Source organism: Odocoileus virginianus, chromosome 1, assembly GCF_023699985.2.
Source record: "Odocoileus virginianus isolate 20LAN1187 ecotype Illinois chromosome 1, Ovbor_1.2, whole genome shotgun sequence".
NCBI classification, from domain to species: domain Eukaryota; kingdom Metazoa; phylum Chordata; class Mammalia; order Artiodactyla; family Cervidae; genus Odocoileus; species Odocoileus virginianus.
This window is the reverse complement of record NC_069674.1, coordinates 65,673,399-65,699,921: the sequence shown is the minus strand read 5'-3', so window position 1 is coordinate 65,699,921 and position 26,523 is coordinate 65,673,399. Positions and strand designations below refer to the sequence as shown.

The 26,523-nt window shown below is 39.8% G+C and overlaps 1 protein-coding gene across 1 annotated transcript in view; it reads left to right on the top strand.

The window, feature by feature from the left end:
* EPDR1 (ependymin related 1) overlaps nt 1–23,936 on the top strand; it is a 28,330-nt gene extending 4,394 nt beyond the window's left edge. The window contains exons 2-3 of the mRNA XM_020911076.2: nt 20,968–21,176; nt 22,277–23,936. Of these exons, the coding sequence (XP_020766735.1) occupies nt 20,968–21,176; nt 22,277–22,473 (406 nt within the window). The 3' untranslated portion in view covers nt 22,474–23,936. The remainder of the gene's footprint in view (nt 1–20,967; nt 21,177–22,276) is intronic.
* Nucleotides 23,937–26,523: the final 2,587 nt, after the last annotated feature.

Genomic DNA, 26,523 nt, shown 5'->3' with positions numbered 1-26,523 from the left:
AGATATTGACTATTGTTCCCTGTGTCCATGTGGTGACTTCTCACTTCTTTACACTTGCCCTGATCCGTCAAGTGTTAATCTCACAGTTTAGCTTTTAGAAGGAAATTTTATTCCTTTTCTTCCAATTTCTTGGCAAGGTTCTATCTTACAGTCCCATCTCTGGCCCTAAGTCAGATGCAGAAAAGAATGGTTAGTGCACAGATGCATTTTTAAGCTTTTAATTTGTTGGAACAAACTCTGAAACTTTTTCAGGTACTAGCAGTCTGGCCAAGAAACCAGATACGATTTGAAGAAAATATGGATGGGTTGTCTCTTCATATTTATTAGTAAGTTGAGAAGTAAGTTTTAGAATTGGATCAACTTCTTAAGATTTTTATTTTGCATCCAGATAGTTATGGAAAATCCCACTGATAGTTACTGTGGAATGACTAGGATTTTCCAGGCTTTCTTCTCCCTGAGATGATGGAAAAGATTAAATAACTTTACAAGCTTCAGATAAGACAAGCCTTAGCAGAGAATGGGAAATATTAGTAATTGATACTATTTTGTTTTCTGTTTCCAACTGTTTTTTCCGGTAAACTCACAAGTATTACATTTGGAAGACTGAAGGAAAGGCAAGATTATTTTGTATTTCAGTAACATAGTGAACTTTATGGGAGAAGCAGTGTAGATACTGAATGAATTTTGTTAGACTACCAGTAACTTACTGTTCCTATTTATAAAATGGTAGATTGGGAGTTGGAATTAATGAAGCTATTGATGCAAAGGGAGCAGAGTGGCACTGAGAGGATATGCACTGGTAAGTTAGAAATGTATCTTAGAGGGCTATTCAGCTGCCAATCCCACATGTTTGAGGATTTCTTTGGTTTTGTTATTTTTTTGCTGAACGATGAAAAGAAAAGTATGTCTTAAATGGAGTGACAAGTATCCACTTTATCTTATACAAATTCTGATTAGTTCATCTCTGTCTCAGATTTTCCAGAGCATTCTACTTCTTGGAGAACAGAATATCATTTCTCTTCTCTATTCTTAGAGAAAACCACCTAGAGCAGTGGAGAGCATGTGGACATCCATTCAGACAGTCGTGGGATGCCAAACATGGCTTCTAATCCTGGCTTCACCCCCACAGTTCCTTTGCTTCTCGGAATATCAGTGCTTTTCATCTTTTAATTTGATTTTAATGATATCTACAGTATTTATACTAAACAATATTTAGGGCTTCTTAAAAGCTAGGCACAAATAAAATTATACGATACCATGAGAGCACTACTTGTACTTTTATTACATTAGGCTGATTCTTTTTTCTTGCAAGATGCAATGAACTTGACATAGATTCTAAATTTATTTTTCAACTTGTCCCTTTGTGTAGATAAATTCAGATATATCTCTTTCTTCTTTCACCTTTCCACCAAAGCTTGTGTTCATGGGTAGAGATGAGATGGGCTGCCTTCCTATGCTTTGGCTCCAAACTCAGAAGGCTGTTCTCTCCGTGGAGCCTCCTGTATACTGTGGGATTGAATGGGACTGCTTACAGGAGTGTCCCTCCAAGGATCTGCTGTGGAAGATTCATTCCAAGAGAAGCTATCACGTGGGGCAGCTTCGACAATTATATGTGTTTGAGAATCAGGATATGGGTTTTTTTTCTCCAAAGGCACAATTTTATTTTGAAACTACTTCACACTTACAGAAAAAGTTGCAATTATAGTCCGTAGCCATTTTTTCCCCTGAGTCACTTGAGAGTGAGTTGCCAGCTTGATGTCCCCATGACCCCCCAGTATTTCACTGTGTATTTCCTACAAACGGGGACATTATCTTGGGATACAACCATGCAAATCAGGAAATTAGCATGTGTTCCTTGCTACCATCTGAAATTCAGGTCTTACTCAAATTTTGTCACTTGTGCTTTTGATGTTCTTACAGCAGAAGGATCCAGTTTATATTTAAGCACTGAATTTAGGTGTGTCTTTTAGTTTTTTTTTGTCAGTAACAGTTCCTAAACCTTTTTTTGCACTTCAGTACTTTTGAAGATGATACGCCAATTATTTAGTAGAATGTTCCTTGATCTGGGTTTGTCTGATGCTTCCTCATAATTAGATTCAAGTTATTCACCTAGGGTAGAAATGGCACATCTGGATGTTTACTTTGATAACTTGATGACTGATGTCTGCAATATTTCTCGTGTGAAATGACACTTTTATATTTTGTAATCCATAAGTATTTTATAGGGAGATATTTTAAGACCATGTATATATTCTGTTCTTCATTAAAGTTTCAAGTTATTCTTTTATTTTTATCAGCATGAATATAAGGATGCTCATTGAATTCCCTTTGCTTTTACTATTTATTTGATGTTCAGATTTGACCAGTGGGAAGCCCTTCAAGTTGGCTTCTATGTTCTTTTGACATGTCTCTCTTCTTTGAACATATCCTCAATTTCTGCCAAGATATTCCAAGATCATCTGTGCTTTCCTTGCTGGGGTATTGGAATAAGTCATTTCTCAGGAAGCTCTGGTTACTTTTACTGGAGAATAATATTTGGAAGCCAAGGTCCCTGCTCTAGTTGTGCTCATGGTTATTGGGTGGCACTTTCCAGGCACCCTCACTAGACAAAGCAAAAAGATATAGGTTTGAATACACACACACACACACACACACACACACACACTCACTCGTTCACAGATATTTACATCCACATTTATTTCTAAGCTTCCGATTCTAATACATAGAGATATTTATACCAGTACCTCTAATTCTGATCCACCACCACATGGATCATTCTGGATTTCTCCTGTTCATTTCTTTGCAACTCCCTTTTCAGACCATGAGACAGCTGGCTCCCTTTACTCAATTGCAGCTGGTATCAGGCATAGCTATGCTACACGCTCCCTCCTGGGATGTCTTCCTGTTGGGCTCTGCACTCCAGGCCAGGCCATGCAGAGACCTACCTTGCTTGACCCTGCCTAATGGCTCTAGACTAAATTGTTTAATGAGGGGAGGGGAAGGTCAGGTTACATTTTTTCGTATGTTTTTCTTTGGGATTTCTTGGGGCTAACATCGTTGTAAATCCTCAGAATGTGTCTGGTGCTGGGGGAAGTAAATTAGTATGAAATATTCAACAAATTTATTTGATCCTGAGCCCTGTTTTGCACGGGTTGGGCTTTCATTTGAGGAACTTGTTTCAGAATTTCAGGAGAATTACTCTTTTGCCCTTACTCCCTCCTCGTTGATCTCTGACGGCTGCAGCCAGTATTTTCTTTTATTAGCTCAGGAAGTCTGACTGCTTGTGGCATTTTGATCCTCGAAAAATAAACCATGCTGATTTGTAATACTGAGTTTTTCTTCACGAAAGAGATTTTCTTGGAAGCACGTAAAGTTTGCTTTAAGAATCTTAATTCTGTGGGTCTATTGACCCTGAATTTCAGAGGATTGATGCTGGGATGTGGAAAAAGTGGGATGCAGGGATGAGGAAAAAGAAATTCCAAGGAAGATAAGCCCAGGAGATTAAAGGCACTGGAGGAATAGGAGACTAATTTATAAATAGAAGCCAGAGGTGGTCGCCATACTGCTTTGAAAATATCTTTATTTCTCTCCATTAACCTTGAACTGTTTCTTCCTGATTCTGACCTCAAAGATGGTGGTCAAGGGCAAAGTGCCCAAAGATCTGAAAATATTCCACCAATTAGTGGTTTGTTTTTCCTGGAATAAATGTGATAGGCTTATATTTCCCCAATTCCAGTAAAAATCTTCTATTTTCCCCCTTTATAATTTATTTTATTTTACCCAGCTTTCAAGAAAAAAAAAATCTTCTCTTGATCTTCTTACTAACTGAAACTGCATTCCCTCCATCTATTTAAAGCAAATCTCATGCTAATTCCCATTTCTGTCCTCCCATGTTCTCCTGGACCCTCTCCAAGCAAACTTTCTCCATCACAGCTCTACTGCAATGGCTCTGGTCAAGGACCGTGTGCTCCACATTACTAATCAAGTGATCTTTTACCTGTCTTCATTTTTACTGTTGGTCATTTCCTCCATCTTGATATATTTTCTTCTGTGGTTTTCAGGACATCACACTCTTCTAGTTCCCCTCCTCTTACCTTATTTTCTTACCTTCTCTTTCTCTTTATTGTCACACATCTTTACTGTCAGGTTGCTCCAAACCTTCATCATTCTTGCTTGGGTTTTTTGCAACAGCACCTAACAGGTCCCTACTTCTGCCCTTCTCCCTTTGGTCTATTCTCAACATCGCAGCCTGAGTGATTTGCTAAGATTGTTGTATCATGTTGCTTGTCTGCTCAAAACCCTCACTTGTGTTTCTATGTCTCAGAGTAAAGGTTTTGCAAGGACTTGACCATCCTGTGGGATCTGCTCCCCCAGCCCCTCCACACCTTGTCTTGACCTCTTCACTCTATCATCCATCCATTATCACCTCATCTCCAGCTCACTCACTCAGCCCACAGCCTCAGCATGCTCACTCCTTTGGCACTTGGGTGGTTGATTCCTCTGCCTGGAAAGCCTTTTCCCTGAAAAGCTGTATGACCCACTCGCAAATTAGACTGTCCTTTCTCTCCACAACAGATACTCCACCTCACTGCCTTTTATCTTAAAGATATTTACCTATCTCATATTTTTACTAATATACTATTTTAATATTTTATTAATATGCTATTTAATTTAATTTAAATTTTAAAATCTGTTCCCTCATTTCCTCTGCCACGCAAAGTAAAGCTCCATTAGGTCCAGAATTTTTCCCTGGTTGTTGCTGTATTTCCAGCACCATAGAATAGCCCTCACTAAATTTTTTTGAATGAGTGAATGAATGACAATGATTACATACATTCATTGTAAAAGGATATCTAAAATATAGATATGCAAAGAGTAAAAATTATCCATAATTACCAAGACAATATGACTACTGGTAACATCTTCTAAATATCCTAGGAGACTTTCGGACGCACAATTTACATACTGTAGCACACACTGCTAATAGGCTGTTTTTCATTTAACAATATTGTGCAAGCTCATCCATACTGACTAGTCTGCTTGTATCATCTTTGAACTCCTGGCTTTTCTCCATTCAGTTCTTAGCCCAGAGGGGCCTTATGTGACTGTCCAATAAAGCCCTCCCCACTACCCACTCTCCATCACATCTCATTCTGTTTTACTCAGGACACTATTACTCAGTGACATTGTCTTGAGTCTCTCCTCCGGGGAGTGAGAGGAGAAATTGATCAGTCTGGTATAGAACTGAAAGTCCAGCACCTAGAAGTGCTTGGCACATAGTATATCTCAATAATGTTTATTGAATGAATAAATACCATTTTTATGACTTTTGAATTACTAGTATCATACATGTTCATGGTGGAAAATATAGGTAACCAGGAATAGCAAAATAGAGTAAAGAGAATCACGTTGTCCAGAATTAACAACCCTTATACACGTGCTTCTAGATTTTTCAATTTCTATTTCTGTATATACAATTCTAAAATTCAATTAGAAACATGCTATGTGAGTTTTAAAAATTTAATAAAACATTGCATATTTTCATGCCACTATGTAATCTTTAACAAACCATTTTTAATGACTGCATGGTATTCTGGCTAATGGATGGAACACAGTTTCTATAAGCAATCCCTAATAGGGGACAGTTAGATTTCTTTCTCCTTTATGTTTCACTACTATAAACAACTACATGTATAACCTTGTATTTGTGTTCAGTTTACTTTAAAAATATTTTGCACAGATTCCTGGATAAGAAAATGGTTGAAAAGGGATTACACATTTATAAAATTTTGACCACTTTGCTTTTCTGGAAGGTTGTTCCAGCTGATATTTCAACTGGCAAAATATGAATGTTCTTATTTACCCCACTCACACCTATAATGAGCCTTGTTAATTTTTAGCAATTTCAAATATGATAAACAAGAAACTGAAAGGTAAAATGACATACTGCAGTGATGTCACACTCCCTTGTCATGAGTCTCACTCTAAAGCGAATGCCTCTAATTTGTAAGTTAAGTCTCCTACAGGCTGCTGGTTTAACAAAGACACACTATCATGTTCAGTAAATATTTCTCTGACCTATTTTATAAAGAATTTATTCTGATCAGGATGAGTCTTAAACTTCCCCAGCTTAGTGATTTATATTAATAGATTGCCTAACATTTAACCATCTTTGCATTCCTGAAATAAATTCCATTATTATATATTATTTTTAATAGTCTGCTTGATTTGCTAATATTTAATATTTGTTTTTAATCCATAGCCATAATTTAATTTGATCTATAGTTTATATTTTTGTGTTTTCTATATTTTAATGTCAGAAATGTAAAATGTAATTGGCAATCTTTCTGTATTTCTGTATGCTCTATAGCCTTGAGGTTGGAAAAAACTGATTCATAAAACCATGGGGACCCATCTCTTTTTGAAGAAGTAATTCTTTGATCTCTTTTTAAGATCAAAGATCTAAGATCTCACTAGGCTTTTATAAGGATTTTTCCTCTAGTTGTTGACCAGCTTACCTTTCTGCTTAAGTCTGAGTCAGTTTTGGTTGTTTATATTTTCCTAGAAAATCTTTTACTTAATCAACATTGTATTTATCATCATAACAAGTTTGTGCATGGTATTCTCTTAACTCTTAAAAAAACTTCACCTTATCTATCAATATCCCCTTTTCTTCCCAATATTTAAATTTTCTTTTTTTCCTCTAAATTACATTTTAACAATAAGCTAATGGATTTGTGTGATGGGTTTATGGTTTATTATTCATTTATGTTTTACATCCAATATTTTCTTTGTTAAGAATAATTTTTGTGAATTAAATTTCAGTGTCTACCCATATTTTGAAAAGTTTTGAAGCAGGGTTATAGTGGAGCACACACTCTACTGCAGGTAGAAGGGCATGCCATGACCAGTACATCCCCCAGATTCCTTTCATCCATGAGCTACTCACAGCTCTTCTCTCATCAAACACTGTTTACAGTGCTTCTCCTGCTTCTCACTCTCTGGTTTGGAGAATTTTCCCTAATATGGGCATTGGAAGTTCCCCCACCATCAATGGTTTCCTTCTGAAGCAGTACCTCTTGAACCGAGAGGTACTGAAGAATCAGACCCCTAGAAGGGTGACTGCATTGCCCTTAGACTTTCCAAAGAAAGGAGGAACTCTTGGGACAAATGGCTCCCAAACAGAAGCAGCAGCTGCCCCTGGACAAAAAGGCTGCAGTTCCTTGGATGACCCTTGTCCTTTCATAGCAGGTTGTTTTCTTGTCTAAAGTTAGGTCTACTGGGAGAGGTCCAGAGTGTGAATTCTGCCAGTGAGTGAGGACCCTCTTCTGGGTTTGAACTTTCACTATTATCTTCACATGGTGGGCATGGTCAGCTAGCTCTTTGACATTTCTCTTTTTTTTAATCCATTCCCAAATTTTATAAAATTTGAGGGAGACATATCAATCCTACCAAAGTTATTATTAAAAAGGAAGGCCAGAACTTATTCCAAATATTTTTTCATACCAGGATTATATGATAACAAAATCAAGCAATACATTGTAAGAAAATCACAAATTTTTTCATGAGTATAGATGTAAACATTCTTTTTTTAAATAAATTTATTCATTTTAATTGAAGGCTAATTACTTTACAATATTGTGTAAACATTCTTAATAAACTATTAGCATATTAAATCCAATAGTGTATTTGTGTGTGCTCAGTTGCTTCAGTCATGTCCGACTCTTTGTGACCCTATGGACTATTGCCTGCCTGGCTCCTCTGTCCATGAGAGTCTCTAGGCAAGAAGAGTGGAGCACGTTACCATGCCCTCCTCCAGGGACTCTTCTGACCCAGGGATTGAAACTGCGTCTCCTACGTCTTCTACGTTGTAGGCAGATTCTTTACCCACTGAGCCACGTGGGAAGCTTTAAATCCAACAGTATTTAATTTTATATACATATATATAAATATATATATAAATATATATATATATATATATAATGGATCATTGACCTAGTGGTGATTATGCAAGTTTGATTTAATGTTAAAAATTCTGTCAATATAACTCACTGTATTTATAGAATAAAAAAGAAAAATCATACAGTCATCTGAAGAAATATAGAAAGATCATTTGGTAACCTTCAACATCCATGGCAGGCAGGCCCTGAACCCAGCCCCAGCAGGGCCTTCCTTCTGCCTCTGAGAGCTACTATGTGAATTTTTTTTTTTTTAACTGGAGGATAATCCCATTCGTGAAGGCTCTTGGCCAAATCACCTTCCAAAGACCTCACTCCTAAATACTCATCTTGGGCTTTAGGTTTCCAACATAACTTCGGGGGAGAAAAAAATTCAGGTCATAGGACCCAGAGAATCTGCTCTTGAGCATCTCAGAAGTCGTCAAGGAAGATGCTGGCCAATGGGAAGATAGTGGCACAGGGCCAAGGGGCTCGCAGGGTTCCTGGGTCTGGTGTAATCTTGTCAGCTATAGGTGAGATATAACTTATGAGGACTATAGGAGGTATCATGAACCACCAGACTAGTTGGTGTGGCATCCAGGAACAGCCATAATGAATGCAAGGGCTTCAAGGTTGCTTGAAAATACTTGCAGGGAAGACTCTGGTGAGCAGGACCATCAGCACTGATGCCAAAGCTATTAAAACATTGGCCCCAAGTCCCTTAATGGGACACTTCTTATATCCTTTGGAATCATAAGGCCTGCTGCCCAGAGTGTCTCACTGAGAAGCCAGTGACCCAGGATCCAAGCTGGAAAAGGCAGACATTTGTCTGAGGAAGATGTCCGACCACCATGGAGCTATCTGAGTTGGCTGAAGTCAAGTGGAAACAGCACCTGCTTCAGAATCTCCAGGACAACTCTTGGCAGAGAGGCCCTGGTGGAAGTGGGGAGACAGAGGCAGTAAAGGTAGAGAAAGTCCAGGGGGATAGAAATTCTCATTTCAGGAGAAACAGGCAGTGGACCAGTGGAAATTCTATAGCCTATGCTCCTGGGAGCAAAGGATGCTGGTGAGAGAACCCACCTCATATTTAATACCCACTGAGATGCCACGTTGAGTGCTGTGTTCTGGCGTGGTTTACGTGTTTCCTCTGGATATGGGAGTCCTCCCTTTCAGTCGCGCTCTTTGTAACAGATTCTATTTTGGACAGTGATTCCCCTTGCAGCCAGTGTTTGTTATTGTCTGGCTTACCCCTGAGACCCCAGAGGAGCCACCCTCCTGAAGGCTTGGTCCTCTTTGGGATCTGCTTTTCTGGTGCCAGAACACAGTTTCTTTTGTAAAAGACAAGTATTTATTTAGGTCCCACTTGGTATGTGGAAAAGAATTTAAAGTGTTTGGATGGCTTCTCGTCTTTCCTTCTTTCACCACGCTGTCAAGCCTCTAAAAGGTCAACTTCTTCACTTGTAAAACACAGAGGAATTTTTATAGTGTGTGTTTGTATAAACTGCTAAGTAGCTTTGCCACAGTGTCCTCTGTTAAATGAGAAACATGAATTATTTTACTACTTTTATTATTCACTGCAGTTTCTTTTATATTTATATTCACATTCACCTAACTTCTAGATTTGTTTCATGTTTTGGTCAGCTAGAGAATATATTCAATTAATTTTTTTCAGATACGGTATTGCTGTGGTGGTGTAATTTCAGAGATTTTGAATGTCGGAGAATTTCTTATTGTTTTTTCACATAATGATAATTTGGAGCTGCATATAATTCATTGGGTAATAATAGTATTTTTGCTTAAAATTTTTATGACATTTAGAATTCTAGAAGAGAAGTTTGATACCAAAGTAATTTTGGTTTAGTTTTAGCAATTTTTTCTGCCCAAGTCTTTGTAGACTGTATTTTGTTAACCTTGAACATTTTTAAATTAAAAATTTTTATTGAAGTATAGTTGATTTATAATGGTTTAGGTATACAGAAAAGAGGTTCAGTTATATATATATACATATATATATATTTTAAGATTCTTTTCCATTATAAGTTATTATAACATATTCAATAGAGTTCCCTGTACTATATAATAGGTCCTTGATGTTTATCTATTTTATAGATAGTTGGGTGTATATGTTAATCTTTGAATTTTATTAACATCTCTTGGTTAATGTGCAGTTCTATGGAAATTTCTGGAGGCTTGATATTTTTTCTTCTCTATTTGTTCCTTGTAAAATCTCTCTCTACTTATCATGTACTGATTCTCTTACACCTGCACCCCCCCACACACACATTTTTTATCTTTTCATTAGCCTTTCATCACTTTTTATGCTTCTTTCACTTGAGCTCTGGAATAGCACCTTTTAACTCACTGCTTCTGCTTTTTGTTTTTGTTGGTTCCCATAGCCAGTCTGCTTCATACTACTTTCACTGCACTTTCTATCTTGATAATCATGTTTTCATTGGAAAGCTATTCTTGTGGTCATACATTATTCCTTTTTTTTCTTAAATGCAAAATCCCAAATCCTAGTGAAAGTGAAAAATAAGATTTGTATTTTTGTTTTGTTAACTGTTAGCTGGAAGGCTGTGTGCATGTGTGTTTGTATTACAACATAGTGTGTGCTGTGTGCTAAGTTGCTTCAGTCATGCTCTACTCTTTGTGACCCCATGGACTGTAGCCTGCCAGGCTCCTCTGTCCATGGGATCTCCAGGCAAGAATACTGGAGTGGGCTGCCTTGCCCTCCTCCAGGAGATCTTCCCGACCCAGACATTGAATCCCTTTCTCTTATGTCTCCTGTATTGGCAGCCAGGTTCTTTACCACTAGCGCCACCTGGGAACTATTATTTTCTGCTGAAAAGCAGAGTGCTGACTATATGACCCTGACTATGCTTGTATCCTCCCAACCTCCTTAATACTCCTGACATGAAGTTTTAGAAATCACCATGTACCATGGCAACATGGGTATCTCAGTACTAATGAGGCGTTTTCTTTTAGTGGTGGTAGAAAAAAAACCCTCCTTGAATTATTGCCTCATGAGAAATTTTTTATTATTATCTTTCATCAGATGAAAGAATATATGCCTAAACATTGCCAGTATTCATCCAGATACATTTTTTTGGGGGAAAAAAAAATCTCTTTAGTTTCTTGAGCATCCTTTTCTTCTTTTGAACTAGAATCCAAGTAGTGGAGGCCCATCACCTTACAGCTTCTTAAATTGCACACATAATTATTCTTTGACTTGACTTTTCCTAGGGCTGCATTCTCAAGTAATTGAATTTTCCTTTTGTTATATGCGGTTGGCATCAGCCTGCATGATGAGTTGGTGTCTAACACGACAATGTTGAAATAGTGTTTTTCTTTTATGTCTCATGATTACTGTAGGGTGTAACTCGATCTTGGTATACGCCAGAATGTCAAGTGGCCGCAGCTCAGTTCTTCCTGCTGAGAGTCAGAGAGCCAGCATGCATTACTAATCTATTATACTGCATATTAAACAAATCCAAAATTTGTCCAATTTCTTCCATAAAAGCCAAAGTACTTTTGTAATCACAATATAATATTTGTCCACTCCCTTTTCTGTAATTTAGTATATCTTGGATGGCCAAGTACTTCTCCGTGAATGGGAAAAATCATTCCTTTACCCTGCGGAAGGATGCAAAGAGTGTGGTATTAGTGAATTAGAGTGAGTCTGATTAGAGATCACAATTTGGGTTTGATCATGGCATCATTATTTACTACTAAATTATGCTCCGAGCCTCATATTTTCTCATCCATTTTTTTTAAATGAAAAAAGCTAATAATGTCAGCCAGCTGAATTTGCCAGTTTGTAACTTCTGCCCTATACTGTGGTGGGTTTTTTTTGTTTTTTTTCTGACTACCCCAATTCAAGACAGAAAAACAGTTGCCTTTTGGCTGTGAAGGCAGTAGCTTTTGGGTTCATTTATGCACAGGCCAGGCTCCGGTATTTCGAGTCCTAGGATTAACCAAATCCTTGGATGCTGCTCCTTCTGGAAGGGAAGGCTCTCATAGACTTGTTGTTATAAGGTATCCAATAGGTAATATCTATGAAGTATTCATTTTTACTTATTTCTTCTTTTGGCTGCAGAAAATTTGACTGTCATTGGCTTAAATTAAAAGGATGTTTGTTGTTTACTTCAGAATTCTGGTGATATGTGTTTGTAGGTTTGACTCAGCAGTTTCATCAGGGATCCTGTTTCTTCTCCATCCATCCACTCTGCCACTCTCATGTAAGATAATCCAGTAAGGTAACTGTATATAAAATTAGCCTGAAAAAGCAATAGCCTTAATATATACAAACAATAATCTAGAAATAGCAAATAACAATGGAAGGTCTCATTTAAAACAGCAACATCAAAAACAACAAAAGACTGACTACTTATGAATAAATTTAAATAAAATGTGAAAAATCTGTATAAGAAAAATTTCAAATACTGCTGATATATATAAAATGACAAAACAAGATTTGAAAATATGTAAAGACATGCAAGGATGGGCACAATAAAGTACAGAAATGGTAAGGACCTAACAGAAGCAGAAGAGATTAAGGAGAGGTGGCAAGAATACATAGAACTATAAAAGAAAGGTCTTAATGACCCAGATAGCCATGATGGTGTGGTCACTCACCTACAGCTGGACATCCTGGAGTGTGAAGTCAAGTGGGCCTTAGGAAGCATTACTATGAACAAAGCTAGTGGAGGTTATGGAATTTCAGCTGAGCTATTTCAAATCCTAAAAGATGATGCTGTTAAAGTGCTGCACTCAGTATGCTAGAAAATTTGGAAAACTCAACAGTGGCCACAAGACTGGAAAATGTCAATTTTCATTCCAATCCCAAAGAAAGGCAATGCCAAAGCACATTCAAACTACCATACAACTGCACTCATTTCACATGCTGGCAAGGTTATGCTCAGAAACCTTCAAGCTAGGTTTCAGCAGTACAAGAACTGAGAACTTCCAGGTGAACAAGCTGAGTTTTGAAGAGGCAGAGGAACCAGAGATCAAATTGCCAACCTTTATTGGATCATGGAGAAAGCAAGTGAAAGTGAACATTGCTCAGTTGTGTCTGACTCTTTGTGACCCCATGGACTGTAATACAGTCCACAGAATTCTCCAGGCCAGAATACTGGAGTGGCTAGCCTTTCCCTTCTCCAGGGGATCTTCCCAGCCCAGGGATCGAACCCAGGTCTCCTGCATTGCAGGTGGATTCTTTACCAGCTGAGCCACAAGGGAAGTCCAAGAACACTGGAGTGGGGAGCCTTTCCCTTCTCCAGGGGATCTTCCCAGACCAGGAGAACCTGCATTGTGGGTGGATTGTTTACCAATTGAGCTACAAGTTCTAGAAAAACATCTACTTCTGCTTTATTGACTATACTAAAGTCTTTGACTGTGTGCATCACAACAAACTGGAAATATTCTTAAAGAGATCAAAGTACCAGAGCACTTTACCTGTCTCCTGAGAAATCTCTATGTGGGTCATGAAGTAACAGAACCGGACATGGAACAACTGACTGGTTCAAAACTGGGAAGGGAGTATGGCAAGGTTGTATATTGTCACCCTGGTTTAACTTCTATGCAGACTACACCATGTGAAATGCCAGAATGGATGAAGCACAAGCTGGAATCAAGATTGCCAGGAGAAATATCAACAATCTCAGATATGCAGATGATACTACTCTAAAGGGAGAAAGTGAAGAGGAATTAAAGAGCCTCTGATGAGGGTGAAAGAGGAGAGCAAAAAATCTGGTTTGAAACTCAACATTCAAAAAACAAAGATCATGGCATCCAGTCCCATAACTTCATGGCAAATAGAAGGGAAAAAAGTGGAAATTTTTTCTTGGAAATTATTTTTTTAAATAAAAAGATTTTATTTTCCTGGGCTCCAAAATTACTGTGACTACAGTGACTACAGCCATGTAATTAAAAGACGCTTGCTCCTTGGAAGGAAAACTGTGACAAACCTATTAGCATATTAAAAAGCAGAGACATCACTTTGATTCCAAAGGTTTGTATAGTTAAAGCTATGGTTTTCCCAATAGTCATGTGTGGATGTGAGAGTTGGACCATAGAGAAGGCTGAGTGCTGAAGATTTTTCAAATTGTGGTGCTAGAGAAAACACTTGGACTGCAAGGAGATCAAACCAGTCAATTCTAAAAGAAATCAAGCCTGCATATTCATTGGAAGGACTGTTGCTGAAGCTGAAACTTCAATACTTAGGCCACTTGATGTGAAGAGCAGACTCATTGGAAAAGACTCTGATGCTGAAGGCAAGAAGAGAAGGGGGTGGCAGAGGATTAGATGGTTAGATAGCATCACTGACTCAATGGACATGAATTTGAGCAAACTGGCAGACTGTGGAAGACAGAGGAGCCTGGGTGTGCTGCAGTACGTGGGGCTACAGAGTCAGACACAACTTAGCAACTGAACAACAACAAGGAATTTTTTTTTGTTTGTTTGCAGGGAAATAGGATAACAATATTATACAGGTATCCATTCTTCCTTGGAGTAGGAAATGGCAACGCACTCCAGTATTCTTGCCTGGAGAATGCCATGGAGAGAGTAGCCTGATGGGCTACAGTCCATGGGGCTGCCGAGAGTCGGACACGACTGAGCAACTGAGCACTATTCTAGTCATTGTGGAAGGGAAGTGACTGGGAAGGGCCAGAGAAGACTTCAGAGGTGCCACAACTGGATATGGATGGGGGATCCCAGTTCTTCAGTTTGTAAACTTTATCATGCTCTACACTTTAGATTTATGCAGTCTACTGTGTGTTCATTATGCTAACCCAGAAAGGAAAATGTGTTGTTTTTTTAAAATCCTGACATTTCTTACTTATCAAATTGGCACACATCCAAGTTTGACAGCATGATCTGTTGGCAAGACTAGAAAGGAAACAGGTGCTCTCATTTATTACTGATAGAAGTGCAAAATTGTACAACTCTGTAAAAAGAAATTTGATAATATTTAACAAAATGCTGTTGTCCTTGTAGTTTCATATCAGTGATTTATTCAAAATGTATACCTCCAAAATGGCACAAGATTATTCGCTGTGGTGTTTGGGGCAATATAATAAGAATGGAAACAAGCCAGTGCTCACCAGTAGGAGACTGACTAAATAACCAACGCTACTTACACACAATAAACTACTGATATGACCATAAAAAAGAATTATGATAACCTCAGTGTATTAATAGAGACTAGAAAAAGCAAGGTGCCAAAAGTATATATAGTATTCTACACTTTTTATAAAGAAGAGAGAGCAGTAAGAGTACATACATGCGTTTGCTTACATTTTTGAAAGGAAATAAAGGAAAATAACAGGGAAGCCAATGAAAAGTGCCGTTTATCGGGAGATCAAGGGATGGGGCAGGGGTTGAGATGGGAGACTTCTCTGCATGTGTTTTTTAATATTTTTTGAGTTCTGAAACATGATAATTTTTACATATTTAAATAACAAAATTAAATCAGAGAGGAAGAGTGTGAAGTCCTTGAATTGACAACAAACAAATGAACCTAATGACATCTCAACCTGGAAGTGTACCCACTTAGGGAATAGGCTTAATCCAAGAGAATTTTTACTGCAGTATTGAGGTGTATTCTAAGCATGAAAAGACCTAAAATGAAATTTTAAACTTCACTGGGCAGTTTTATTCTTTTATAACACTTTTGAAAGTATTTCAAAGCTATTGTAGGATTAAGGTAATAAATTTGCTATGTTTTTAGATTATTTTAAGTGAAAATATATACAAACATAAAAAATGATAAAGAATAACTTATAACATTAAATTTAGATTGGAAATATCTGTATGAATTCACGATTTTTTTTTTTTAATGTACAAGGCTCCAACCACTAAAATATTCTCAAAACAAAGACATCCCAATGACGATGAGCACATCTACGGCCCTGATGTTGGTTTCCAAGTTATTTCCCAGTTAGGTTTAGGGATCCTTAGAGAAATGACTGATTTTAGATTTGGTGCAAGAAAAGTCTAAGATGAGTCTGGGCCACTTGTGTCACAGAAGGCCATGAGTCACTCAAAGACTAATGGAGTCATGTTATAAGTCACAAATATCAGGTAGAAGGAGCTCCTATTGACAAAATTGGGATAATTTGAGCATCAGATGGAATAATGACTTTAATAATTTGTTGTATGTTAAATAAAAACCCAAGAGTGCAGAATGATACTAGATCCATGGATACTAGATCCATTTGCTACACCACTGGTAACACTGTATCAGCCACCAGTGAAATAATTGATTCAGGAAATGGTTTTACCTAAAATGATTGGGTGACAGATATTTTCAGCATCACAAGGTATTACCCACCAATTACTTGGCAGTTGGCGTTTCCCAGGAGGCTCAGTGGTAATGAATCTGCCTACCAATGTAGGAGACACAAGAGACATGGGTTATATCCCTGAGTCAGGAAGATCCCCTGGAGGAGGAAATAGCAACCCACTTCAGTATTCTTGCCTGGAAAACTCTATAGACAGAGAAGCCAGGCAGGCTATAGTCCATGGGAGTCACAAAAAGACAGACACAACTTAGCAACTGAGCATGCACACACTTTGGCAATTGCAAAAAGAAATGCCTTTATGATGGAGACATTTGGAGTAATTACATGACTTGGTGATCAAAGTTGGTAGCATTAATAGTGGAATTCGATAGCACCTGTCTTCTGATGTGACAGGACATGAAGTACAGAGTCTTATTTGTAAGAGATATTTGGAAAATAGAGCAAATATGATGAAATGTAAAAATTGTTGAATTCAAAATGGTAGATCATTGTACTTAGTCCTTCAATTCCTGCATTTTTAAAATATTTCATAGTAAATTAGGAAAAATGATTTGACATCTGTATTTTTTGGAAATACTTGGAAGAATGTTGTTTTTGTTGTTGTTTAGTTGCTAAGTCATGTCCAACACTTTTGTGACCCCATAGACTATATAGCCCACCAGACTCCTCTGTCTATGGGATTTCCCTGGCAAGAATACTGGAGTGGGTTGCCATTTCCTTCTTCAGGGGATCTTCCTGACCCAGGGATGGAACCCATGTCTCCTGCATTGGCAGGCAGATTCTTTACCACTGAGACTCCAGGAAAGCCCACTACCAAGGACAAACTGTTGAACTTAAAATACAGGTTAGAAAATATATATATAACTATTTTTGTAAAATGTGGTTCATACACTAAAAATTAATGTATTTGCATACTTATGTTCATAGCAGCACTATTTACAATCCCAAAAGATGGAAACAACCCAAGTGTTATCCTCAAATGAATTAATAAAAAATATGTGATCTATACACTCAGTGGAATATTAGTTAGGCTTATAAAGGAAGGAAATTCTGACTCATGCTACACTATGGATGAATCTTGAGGACATTGTGTGAAATGAAATAGCCCAGTCACAAAAAGGTATGATTCCACTTATGTGAGGTACTCAGAGTAGTCAAGTTCATAGGGACAGAAAATAGAATGGTGCTTGCCAGGAGCTGGGGAAGGAGTTGTTTAATGGGTATGGCATTCCAGTTTTGCAAGATGAAAAGAGTTATGGAGATTGGCTGCACAACAATGTGAAAGTACTTAACACCACTGAACTGTACACTTAAAAATGGTTAAGGTGTTAGATTTCGTGTTATGTGTATTTTACAATTAAAATTAAAATTGAGAAATCAGAAGACACACATGCACAGGGCTGTTATTTCTGTAAATTAGAGTTTCAGTTTTTAGGGAAATGGATTTTTCAGGAAACAACAGAACTTGTCCATGCAGCCTGAGAATTTTATCAGAAGCCACAAAAATAATTTGTCCCACAAGGTGAGAGGCAAAATGGTGCCTGGGCACTCCTCTGCAGTCGGGCTGCTGTGGAAAGCTTGGCCTGCCGACCCCTCCGCTGGGCCTAGAGAGCCTGAGATCCCGGCGTCGGGCCTCCTGGGAACAGTGCTTGGCTTGGTGTCTGGCCAGCGAGGAGGCTGAGTTTGCAGGCTGTTTTCAACCCAGGGCTGGCCTGCCTGCCTCGTCCTTCACACCCATTCTAGCCCCCCACCTTGCTTGACTGCAACCCAGGGGTGTGGTTTGTGACTCCTGTCCTCACAACTTCCTTCTCTTCAGAGCCAGGCTTTGATCTCACCTCCCAGGATCCAGTTTCTGTTGAAGTTTGTTACTCTTTCAGATCCATGGGTTATTACCCGCACAGCATCCCAGACAGATGATTCATTTCAACCCTGGCTGATCTCTGCATTGTGACCTTCTGGCTTAATTGGGCTCCAGGCCCCTTTATCCTGGTTGTGGTAGAGAACCCACATCTTGACTGTGAATATGTTCATATAAACATACAAGCCATGAACATCTTCTTTTCCAAAACTTTGAATGGGGCAGTGCTAGCGTTAATATCCATATGGAATTTTGAAAAGATGATTATACAGTTCTATTTTGCTTCCCATTCAATTAATATTTTCTGTTTTACTTAAGGCACTGTCAACATAACATCAGTATCAGACTATGCCCTCTTTTTTTTTTCAAATTAAATATTTTGAAAACTTAGAAAAGTACAGAGAACATCATAACAAACACCTGTGTTCAGACCACCCAGAAATAACAAATGTTAACCTTTTGCAGTGATTGTTTCAAGTCTAGAATTCTCGTTTTTAAATTAAATTTTACTTCTGTGTATGGACAGAGCTGGCTTTGGGCAAACAGTGAAGTTGGCAGAGCTCCTTTTCTGCTTCCCTCCCCTCCTGCCCCACAGGTGACTGACAGGCGTCCATCCATGCCCTCGGCTCTGCCGCGGTCTGTGTGGTTCCTCTCTTAGAACAGCTGTGCTGGCAGCTGTTCCCGGGGCTCTCGATGGAACAGTGGAATCCTCAACTGTATTAGAAATGAGCCCTGGTTATGAGTCACACAAAAAGTTCCAAGCATAAAAAGGAAAGTTATTAGAACAAAGGAAAGATCATAATTCTGCAGATGGATCTGTAGGCACTGGGCCTCAGAGAGGAAATACATTCAGAAAATGAATAGCTGTTGGAATCCCAGCTTGTTGCTGCTTCTCTGTTCCTTCTTTACTTTTAGTTCACCTATTGCAAATTAGCCTCTCATGACTTCTGAGTTTACGTATGACACGACCAGCCATGAGAAGTGACTGACTAGTAGACGTTTGGTATCAATTCCACACGTCTGAATGAGAGACTATCTGGTTGTTCCCCCACCTCCCCACCCCTCCCCAGGTCAGATGGCCCCCTGTAGTCTATGAAGCTCTGTGGAGGGTGACCAGCTCACACACATAAACATGGCTGCTAGGCTTCCACTTTTGTGCTCTTGTGGATTCTCAGGCTGAGTTTCAAGAAGGAAGCCCCTCTTTCCTGCACCTGGCTGCATATCTTTCAGTTGCATACAGCTAGAATATCAATCAAAGCTTAGGAATGACTGCCTAGCCTAAACACATTAAAATTGGGGGAGCACAATAAGATGAAGCTGATGGTGAGAGAAGGAGGATGGAGACAACCACTCCTCAGGCCGTACAGCATAGGTGCTGCTCTCACTGAAAGGGTCATGGAGCAGGATTTGTGTATGAACAAGGAATCCACTATGATGACTGGACTGTGCTCTAAAGTTGATGCTAATATTTCTGTATTCCTTCCATGAATGTTTAGACTCTGATGTGCCACAGTCCAACTCCAAACTCCTCCAAAGGACTTATAGTTCGATGTGAACCCTGCTTCTATATGAGAGATTTGCTCCACTTTTGAGCAACAGCGCATAAAATGATCACTTCTGTTTCTTCCTCCAGTCCCTCACACTTCTCAAAGTCTGTGCTTGGGTTTTATTCTCATAAGAGATGTCAAACATTATACTGGAATAAGCAGGGTCAATATTTCTAAATACGTAAAATGAGGTTATATTCATATTTTTATGCTAGCTCATAGAAAATGGAAGTATAATACTAATAATGGTACTATTTGACCATTAGAAAGTTATCATTCACAATATTGTTTTGAAGAAAGTAAATTTCAACCCCTGACTTGAGATGGAAAACAGGCATCCTCCGGGGGTCTGTGGGGTGGAGTGAGCCTTATGTACCATGGATGAGCTGTTGACTATTGTTATTTTCTCATGGAAAGCTATTTCTCTGGGCTCTTCTGCCTTCAGATGTTTCGAATTTCACTTTTGAAGTCAGGATTGCAACCTCACACTGGGTCAGCAAAAGTGCCCTGAGTTTTAGACTGACAGCTGTATGCATGGAAGCTCAGCGAGCTTCATCCAACATCAAGATGGCTTAGTTTTAAGAAAGTTACAAGGCTGATGACCACACAGCATGCAAGGTGATGGCGGGTGGTCTGTGAGCTCAAGCACAGCCTGGGAATACTTCTGGCTTGGTCTGCACAAAGTGTGTGCACTGGGTGTGCGGGATGAGGCTGAGAGCATGCAGACCAACTCCATCCAGCGATGCCCTTTGATTGGGGTCCCTCAGCTTTTGTCCTTGCCTGTCTCAGCTCATTCCCAGTGCAGCTGCTCCTCACCGAAGCCCGTCCCTGTGATGACAGTTGAGACAGTGGGGCCCAGTTGCCTGGTACATCCTCAACTCTTGTCGTCCTGTCTAGAGCATATCCCTCTAGTCCCTGACTCATTGCTGCAAGGACTCAACTATGGTCAAGAGTCAAATCCTCCTTTGTCTCTAAGGCTAAAATGTCACAAACCAGCTGCTAACTCAGGGCCTCACCTCCTCATGCTTGTATACCAAGCAGAGAATCTGTCATACAATAGGTACTTGATAAGTTAATAGGTAATTGACAGGTAATTGTCTCAGGAATATTCAGTTTTGACCTCTGAGCTTTATTTTATATTCAAGTTGTTCAGGTGCCTAGTGTTTATAAATAAGTAAATAATTGCCTCACAAGCAAAACTATTTTTTTTTTCTATTTTAACAGTAATTTGTATCAAAGGCCTTTGACTTTTATGTTGATAAAAGACAGGGTGATTGCAACATAAAGTCCTGAATGTTCTCTCTTAATTTGTCTTCCAGATTATTTGAATATATTTTGCTCTATAAGGATGGAGTGATGTTTCAGATCGAACAAGCCACCAAACAGTGCTCCAAGATCACCCTGACAGAGCCCTGGGACCCTCTGGACATTCCTCAGAACTCCACCTTTGAGGACCAATACTCGATAGGGGGGCCCCAGGAGCAGATCACCGTCCAGGAGTGGTCAGACAGAAAGTCAGCCAGATCATGTAAGGGTTCAACAAAGTATTCAAGTATTGCATCTCAAGAGGCAGGAAGGGAAAAAACATTTAAGCTCATTAAGGAAGGTAGTCATTAATAAGGAAATTTAGAAGCTTAATCAAATTGCTTAACTCCATTGAAGTGCTCACGTGTACTCGGTTAGTTGTGTAGTGCAGGGATCTCAGCGTCGCATTTGAAACCCCTCAGCCTTCTAAGGCCCCCCTGTAACTTTCTCCACTTTGACTGTTAAGGGATGCCCCCAAGGCCTGTGACATGTTTGTCTAAGGCACATGTGAGAATTGGGCACCTACTTTTCCTTCCCCCGAAACACTAACTAAAATTGTAGTGACCAGATCGACCGCCATTATGTGTCTTTTGTGCAGAGATGTGAAGCTCTTCTCTGCAATGCTGCCCACACACTTTCCCCAAGAGTGTTTCATAAACACAGGCCTTTATTGCTGTGGAAAACAGTATGATGGTTCCCTCTGAAATTAAATACAGAATTATCATATGACTTAGTATTTCTGCTTTTTGGCATATACCCCAAAGAACTGAAAGCAAGGACTTAAAGAGATATTTGTACATCCATATTCACAGCAGCACTATTCATAATAGCCAGAGGTAGAAACAACCCAAGTTTCCATCAGCAGACAAATGAGTAGACAAAGGTGGTATATACATACAGTGGAATATTACTGAACTTTAAAAAGGAAGGGAATTCTGCTACACGCAACAACATGGATGAACCTTGACAACATTATGCTAAGTGAAATAAGCCAGTCACTAAAGGACAGATACTGTATAATTTCCCTTAAATGAGTTACGTAGACTAGTCAGACTCAAAGAGACAGAAACTAGAATAGTGGTTGCCAGGGGCTGGGGGAGGGGGGAATGGGGCATTAGTGTTTAGCGGGCACAGAGTTTCCGCTGGGGGAGATGGAAAGTCTCTGAAGATGGATGATGGTGGTGCTTTCATAACACTGTAACTGTATTTAGTGCCATAGAACTGTACTTAAAAGTGGTTAAAATGCTACATTTTACCACTATTAAAACACACTGTATTTTGCCTGTCTTCTACCTTAAAGACTCAACCTGCTTCCTCTTATAGATGAAACTTGGATTGGCATTTATACCGTCAAGGATTGTTATCCTGTCCAAGAAACCTTCACCAAAAATTACAGTGTGATATTGTCCACACGGTTTTTCGACATACAGCTGGGCATTAAAGACCCATCAGTGTTCACCCCACCAAGCACGTGCCAGACAGCCCAACCAAAGAGGATGAGTGAGGACTGCTCCTGGTAAGCCTGCAAACACCGAAAGGACAGCATCGGACATCAGATACCAGCGGCCCCAGCTCCAGCCAGATTTGAGACTTGAGAAATGAGAGTCTTCGTTGGAGATAAATATCATAATTCTTTGATATGCTTTTTTTGTATGTATGGTTTTTGACTACTTGGGCTAGGTTTAAAAAAAGGAATGGAATGGAGAATATGTAGTAATATATAAAGAGATGGCAAACACAGGGACCTCAGGTATTTCCAGAGCCTGTCTTGACCCTGCGCTTTCTGTGTATGCAGGTGTATAGGTGATGTGGTGGCATATGCAGGATGAGGGGAGGGTCATCAGGGGTGAATGTGTTATTACTGACATTACTGGGACTTGCTGGATTGCTGGCACATCGTGATAAAAAGAGCAGATTGACTGTGGTCAGTGTTAATATTAATTTTTAAGCTCTCTATACACACTGGCCCCCTTATTGCCTGTGCCAGGGATTGCTTCCCTGCTCCATCCCTCCAGCACCTCCTCCTTTTCCCCCACCCTGTGCTCCCCTGTTCTCTGACACAGTGATCTCTGAAAATCCCTTCTGGCCTTAAGAGCTTTATGGCATGACCCAATCAATGTAAATACTTGGGGAGGAAATAAAAGGCTATAGTACAAAGAAATGATTCCTCTAAAGATATATTTTTACATGGAAGGGTTTGGAAAGTCTTAATGCCTATTTCTGGGTAAGCATGAGCCATGTATTATTCCTTTTTTCTATGCAAGAGTATTGATAGGTGTGCTGAATCAACTTGTCAAGAGACCTAAAGAGACAGGTAGCATTCTAAAAATAGCACCAAACTGGGATTCAGGAGACTGTTGTTTCTGAAATCCAGGATGAGAATTCCCTTGTACTGGAGCTCCTTTGATTCGCTAGATAGACTGTGCTTCCTCTTACATCCCTGGGGCAGCATTTCATAACCTCTTTGTTGGTCTGACTTCTGCTCATCCTTCCCAGGTCAGCTCATGCATGGCCTTCAGAGGCTGCTCCCAAGCCTGGACTGGGTGCACCTCGTAGCTTGAACAAGTTATTCTGATAATGCTTACTAGGCTGTGTCAAAATTTCCTGCTTCCTGGACACTCTGACTCACTAGCCTGACTATGAGTGCCATGAGTATGGCTACCATGTTCTGTTTACTTTTATATGCCCAGCACTAAGTGCCTGGCACATGGTCAGTGCCCTATAGTTTGGAGAATGGAGAATGCTAGCCTCTCTGGTCCTTATTTCCTCATTTGCTAAATGGGACTGGGTTTGCTGATTTCTAGGGAGACATCTAGTAATAAAATTTATCATTCTATATTCTTTCTAATATTGTGTTTTATCTGGCCATCTATCTATCCATCATCTATTGCTAGGAGAAATGTGTGACACCTATATTATGCTGAAAACAATCTGTATCACTCACAATTTATCTATACTGTTTCAATAAACAGATTTAATCACACTTCTCAGTGTTCTTTGATATATTTGTTTTTGTGATAAATATGTATTCAGTTCAGTTCAGTCACTCAGTCATGTCTGACTCTGCGACCCCATGGACTGCAGCACACCAGGCTTCCCTGTCCATCACCAACTCCCTGAGTTTACTCAAACTCATGTCCATTGAGTCGGTGATGCCATCCAACCACCTCATACTTTGTGGTCTCCTTCTCCTCCCACCTTCAATCTTTCCCAGAATTAGAGTCTTTTCAAATATGTCAGTTCTTTGCATCAGGTGGCCAAAGTATTGGATTTTCAGCTTCAGCATCAGTCCTTCCAATGAATATTCAGGACTGATTTCCTTTAGGATGGCTGGTTGGATCTCCTTGCAGTCCAAGGTACTCTCAAGAGTCTTCTCCAACACCACAGTTCAAAATATGTATTATCTTATAATAAATATGGCTATCAGTTCAGTTCAGTCCCTCAGTCGTGTCTGACTCTTTGTGACCCCATGGACTGCAGCACACCAGGCTTCCCTATCCATCACCAACTCTTGGAGCTTACTCAAATTCATGTCCATTGAGTCAGATGCCATCCAACCATCTAATCCTCTGTTGTCCCCTTCTCCTTCCACCTTCAATGTTTCCCAGCATCAGGGTCTTTTCAAATGAGTCAGTTCTTTGCATCAGGTAGCCAAAGTATTGGAGTTTCAGCTTCAGCATCAGTTCTTCCAATGAATATTAAGGACTGATTTCCTTTAGGATTGATTGGTTGGATCTCCTTGCAGTCCAAGGGACTCTCAAGAGTCTTCTCCAACACCACAGTTCAAAAGCATCAATTCTTTGGTGCTCATGGCTATAAGGCATGAGTCTTATATGGCTTATATATGGCTATAAGGCAGTCAAAACACGCCTCTAATGAATAAAGTGCTTCCTAAGATCTACACCAAATTCATTATCTTTTCTCAAAAGCCTGCTTTTCCTCTTTAAAGTCCCAGTTTCCTGGGTCAGAAGCCTCAGAGTCATTCTTGACCCATATTTTCTCCTTCAATCTTCATAAGCACTCAGTGTCCTCAGTTTCACCAAAATAGTTCTTAAGGGTACAGCCTCTTGTCCATCCCCTCAGTCACACCCACATCCCAGCTCTTAGCATTGCTGACCTTTGCAAGATCTCTATACCCTCTGTCCTTGGCCTTGTTCTAAAAACCATCATCCTCTGTTCATTCATTCATTCATAAGCCAATCCTGAACCCCTGCTATCTCCATTGCCTATGCTGGTTCGTAGAGTCACAGAGAAGAGTGCACCCTGACCAAGGCCAGTATCTGGACTACACAGATGGGGGAGACTTTCACAGCTGCCTTCGAGGTGGTCCAGCTTGATAAAGCCTTAGTGACAGTGTTTGACTCACTTCTTTTCTCTCCACCCACAGGATAACCCTGCTCTATTTCCCTTAGCTCTGCAATTTTGCCTTCACCCACCTCAGTCTACACCACCACTTGAACGAGAAAGGAAAGGAACTCCTCTTATTTTATTCGGGACATGTGAAGTTGGCACCCTTCATTTTTCAGTTTGTCCACTTTGGGAGTTAAGCCATTTCCCAGTTAAGTTAAATCTTCCTTGCAGAAGGATTTTATGTCCAGGGGTTCTCCACTGCCTCCAGGAAAAGTGGAGGCTCCACAGCCTGGTGCCAAAGACCCTTTTGATTAGGCCCTGACACCCTCTTCAGCTTCAGCTCTTGGCACTGGTCTCTCTTTTCAAATCGCCACTAGAGCCTGAGAAATGAAACTTGGGTTACTTCTGGGTGCATGGGGTTTTATCAGTCACCAATCTTGTATAAAATTCTCCAGTGGCCAAAATAGTAAAAAAATAAAAGGACTCTCGAATAGGGTAGGGACTGGTTCCTATTAACAGAGAGGAGCATCCAGTGCTTCAATTATCTACAGATAGTCCTGACATGGACCAGGACCAGGGTTGGGTTTCACTTTGTGGACCCTCTGTCTTGTGTCTCTGACCCTTTATATTACATCACAGCAACTTCCTTCCACCCCTCCCAAGGCAAACTGCCAGGATCCATGCAAGTGCAGGGGTCTTCTCTACCCTTGGCCTTCAACTCTGAAGGCCCTGCTTGGGGACAGAGCCATCCCTCCCTCTCCCATTGGCTCGTGTGAAGTCAAGGGGGCCTGGCCTTTCTGCCCCCAAGTGCTCTGATTATCAGGGTGACTTTCTTGCCAGAGGCTTTGCAAATTGAGATAATGCTGCATTTCCTATGACTGGGACCCAGTATTCAAAATGTAAAATTATTTAAATATTTCAAAAGGGCAGAAAGTTTAGATCTCTGAGATTTCCTGTGATGTACTGAGTTTCCCATCAAGCTAAATTCCACACCATTTGAAAACTCAATACTCACTCCTTGCTGGATTTTCTTTACTAACTCCACCCTCTCAGTGTTCCCTCAGTTATTTTAAATCGCTTTGCTGGTATAGTCACCTGTGTCACGTGACTGTATCTTTCAGTTTTTTTGAAGTGTGCAGATTGTGTTTTTGTCCATCTACTGAAGGCACCTTAGATGCAGGAAGGGCATCCTTGCCTTTCTTATTGATGAAAAATGACTT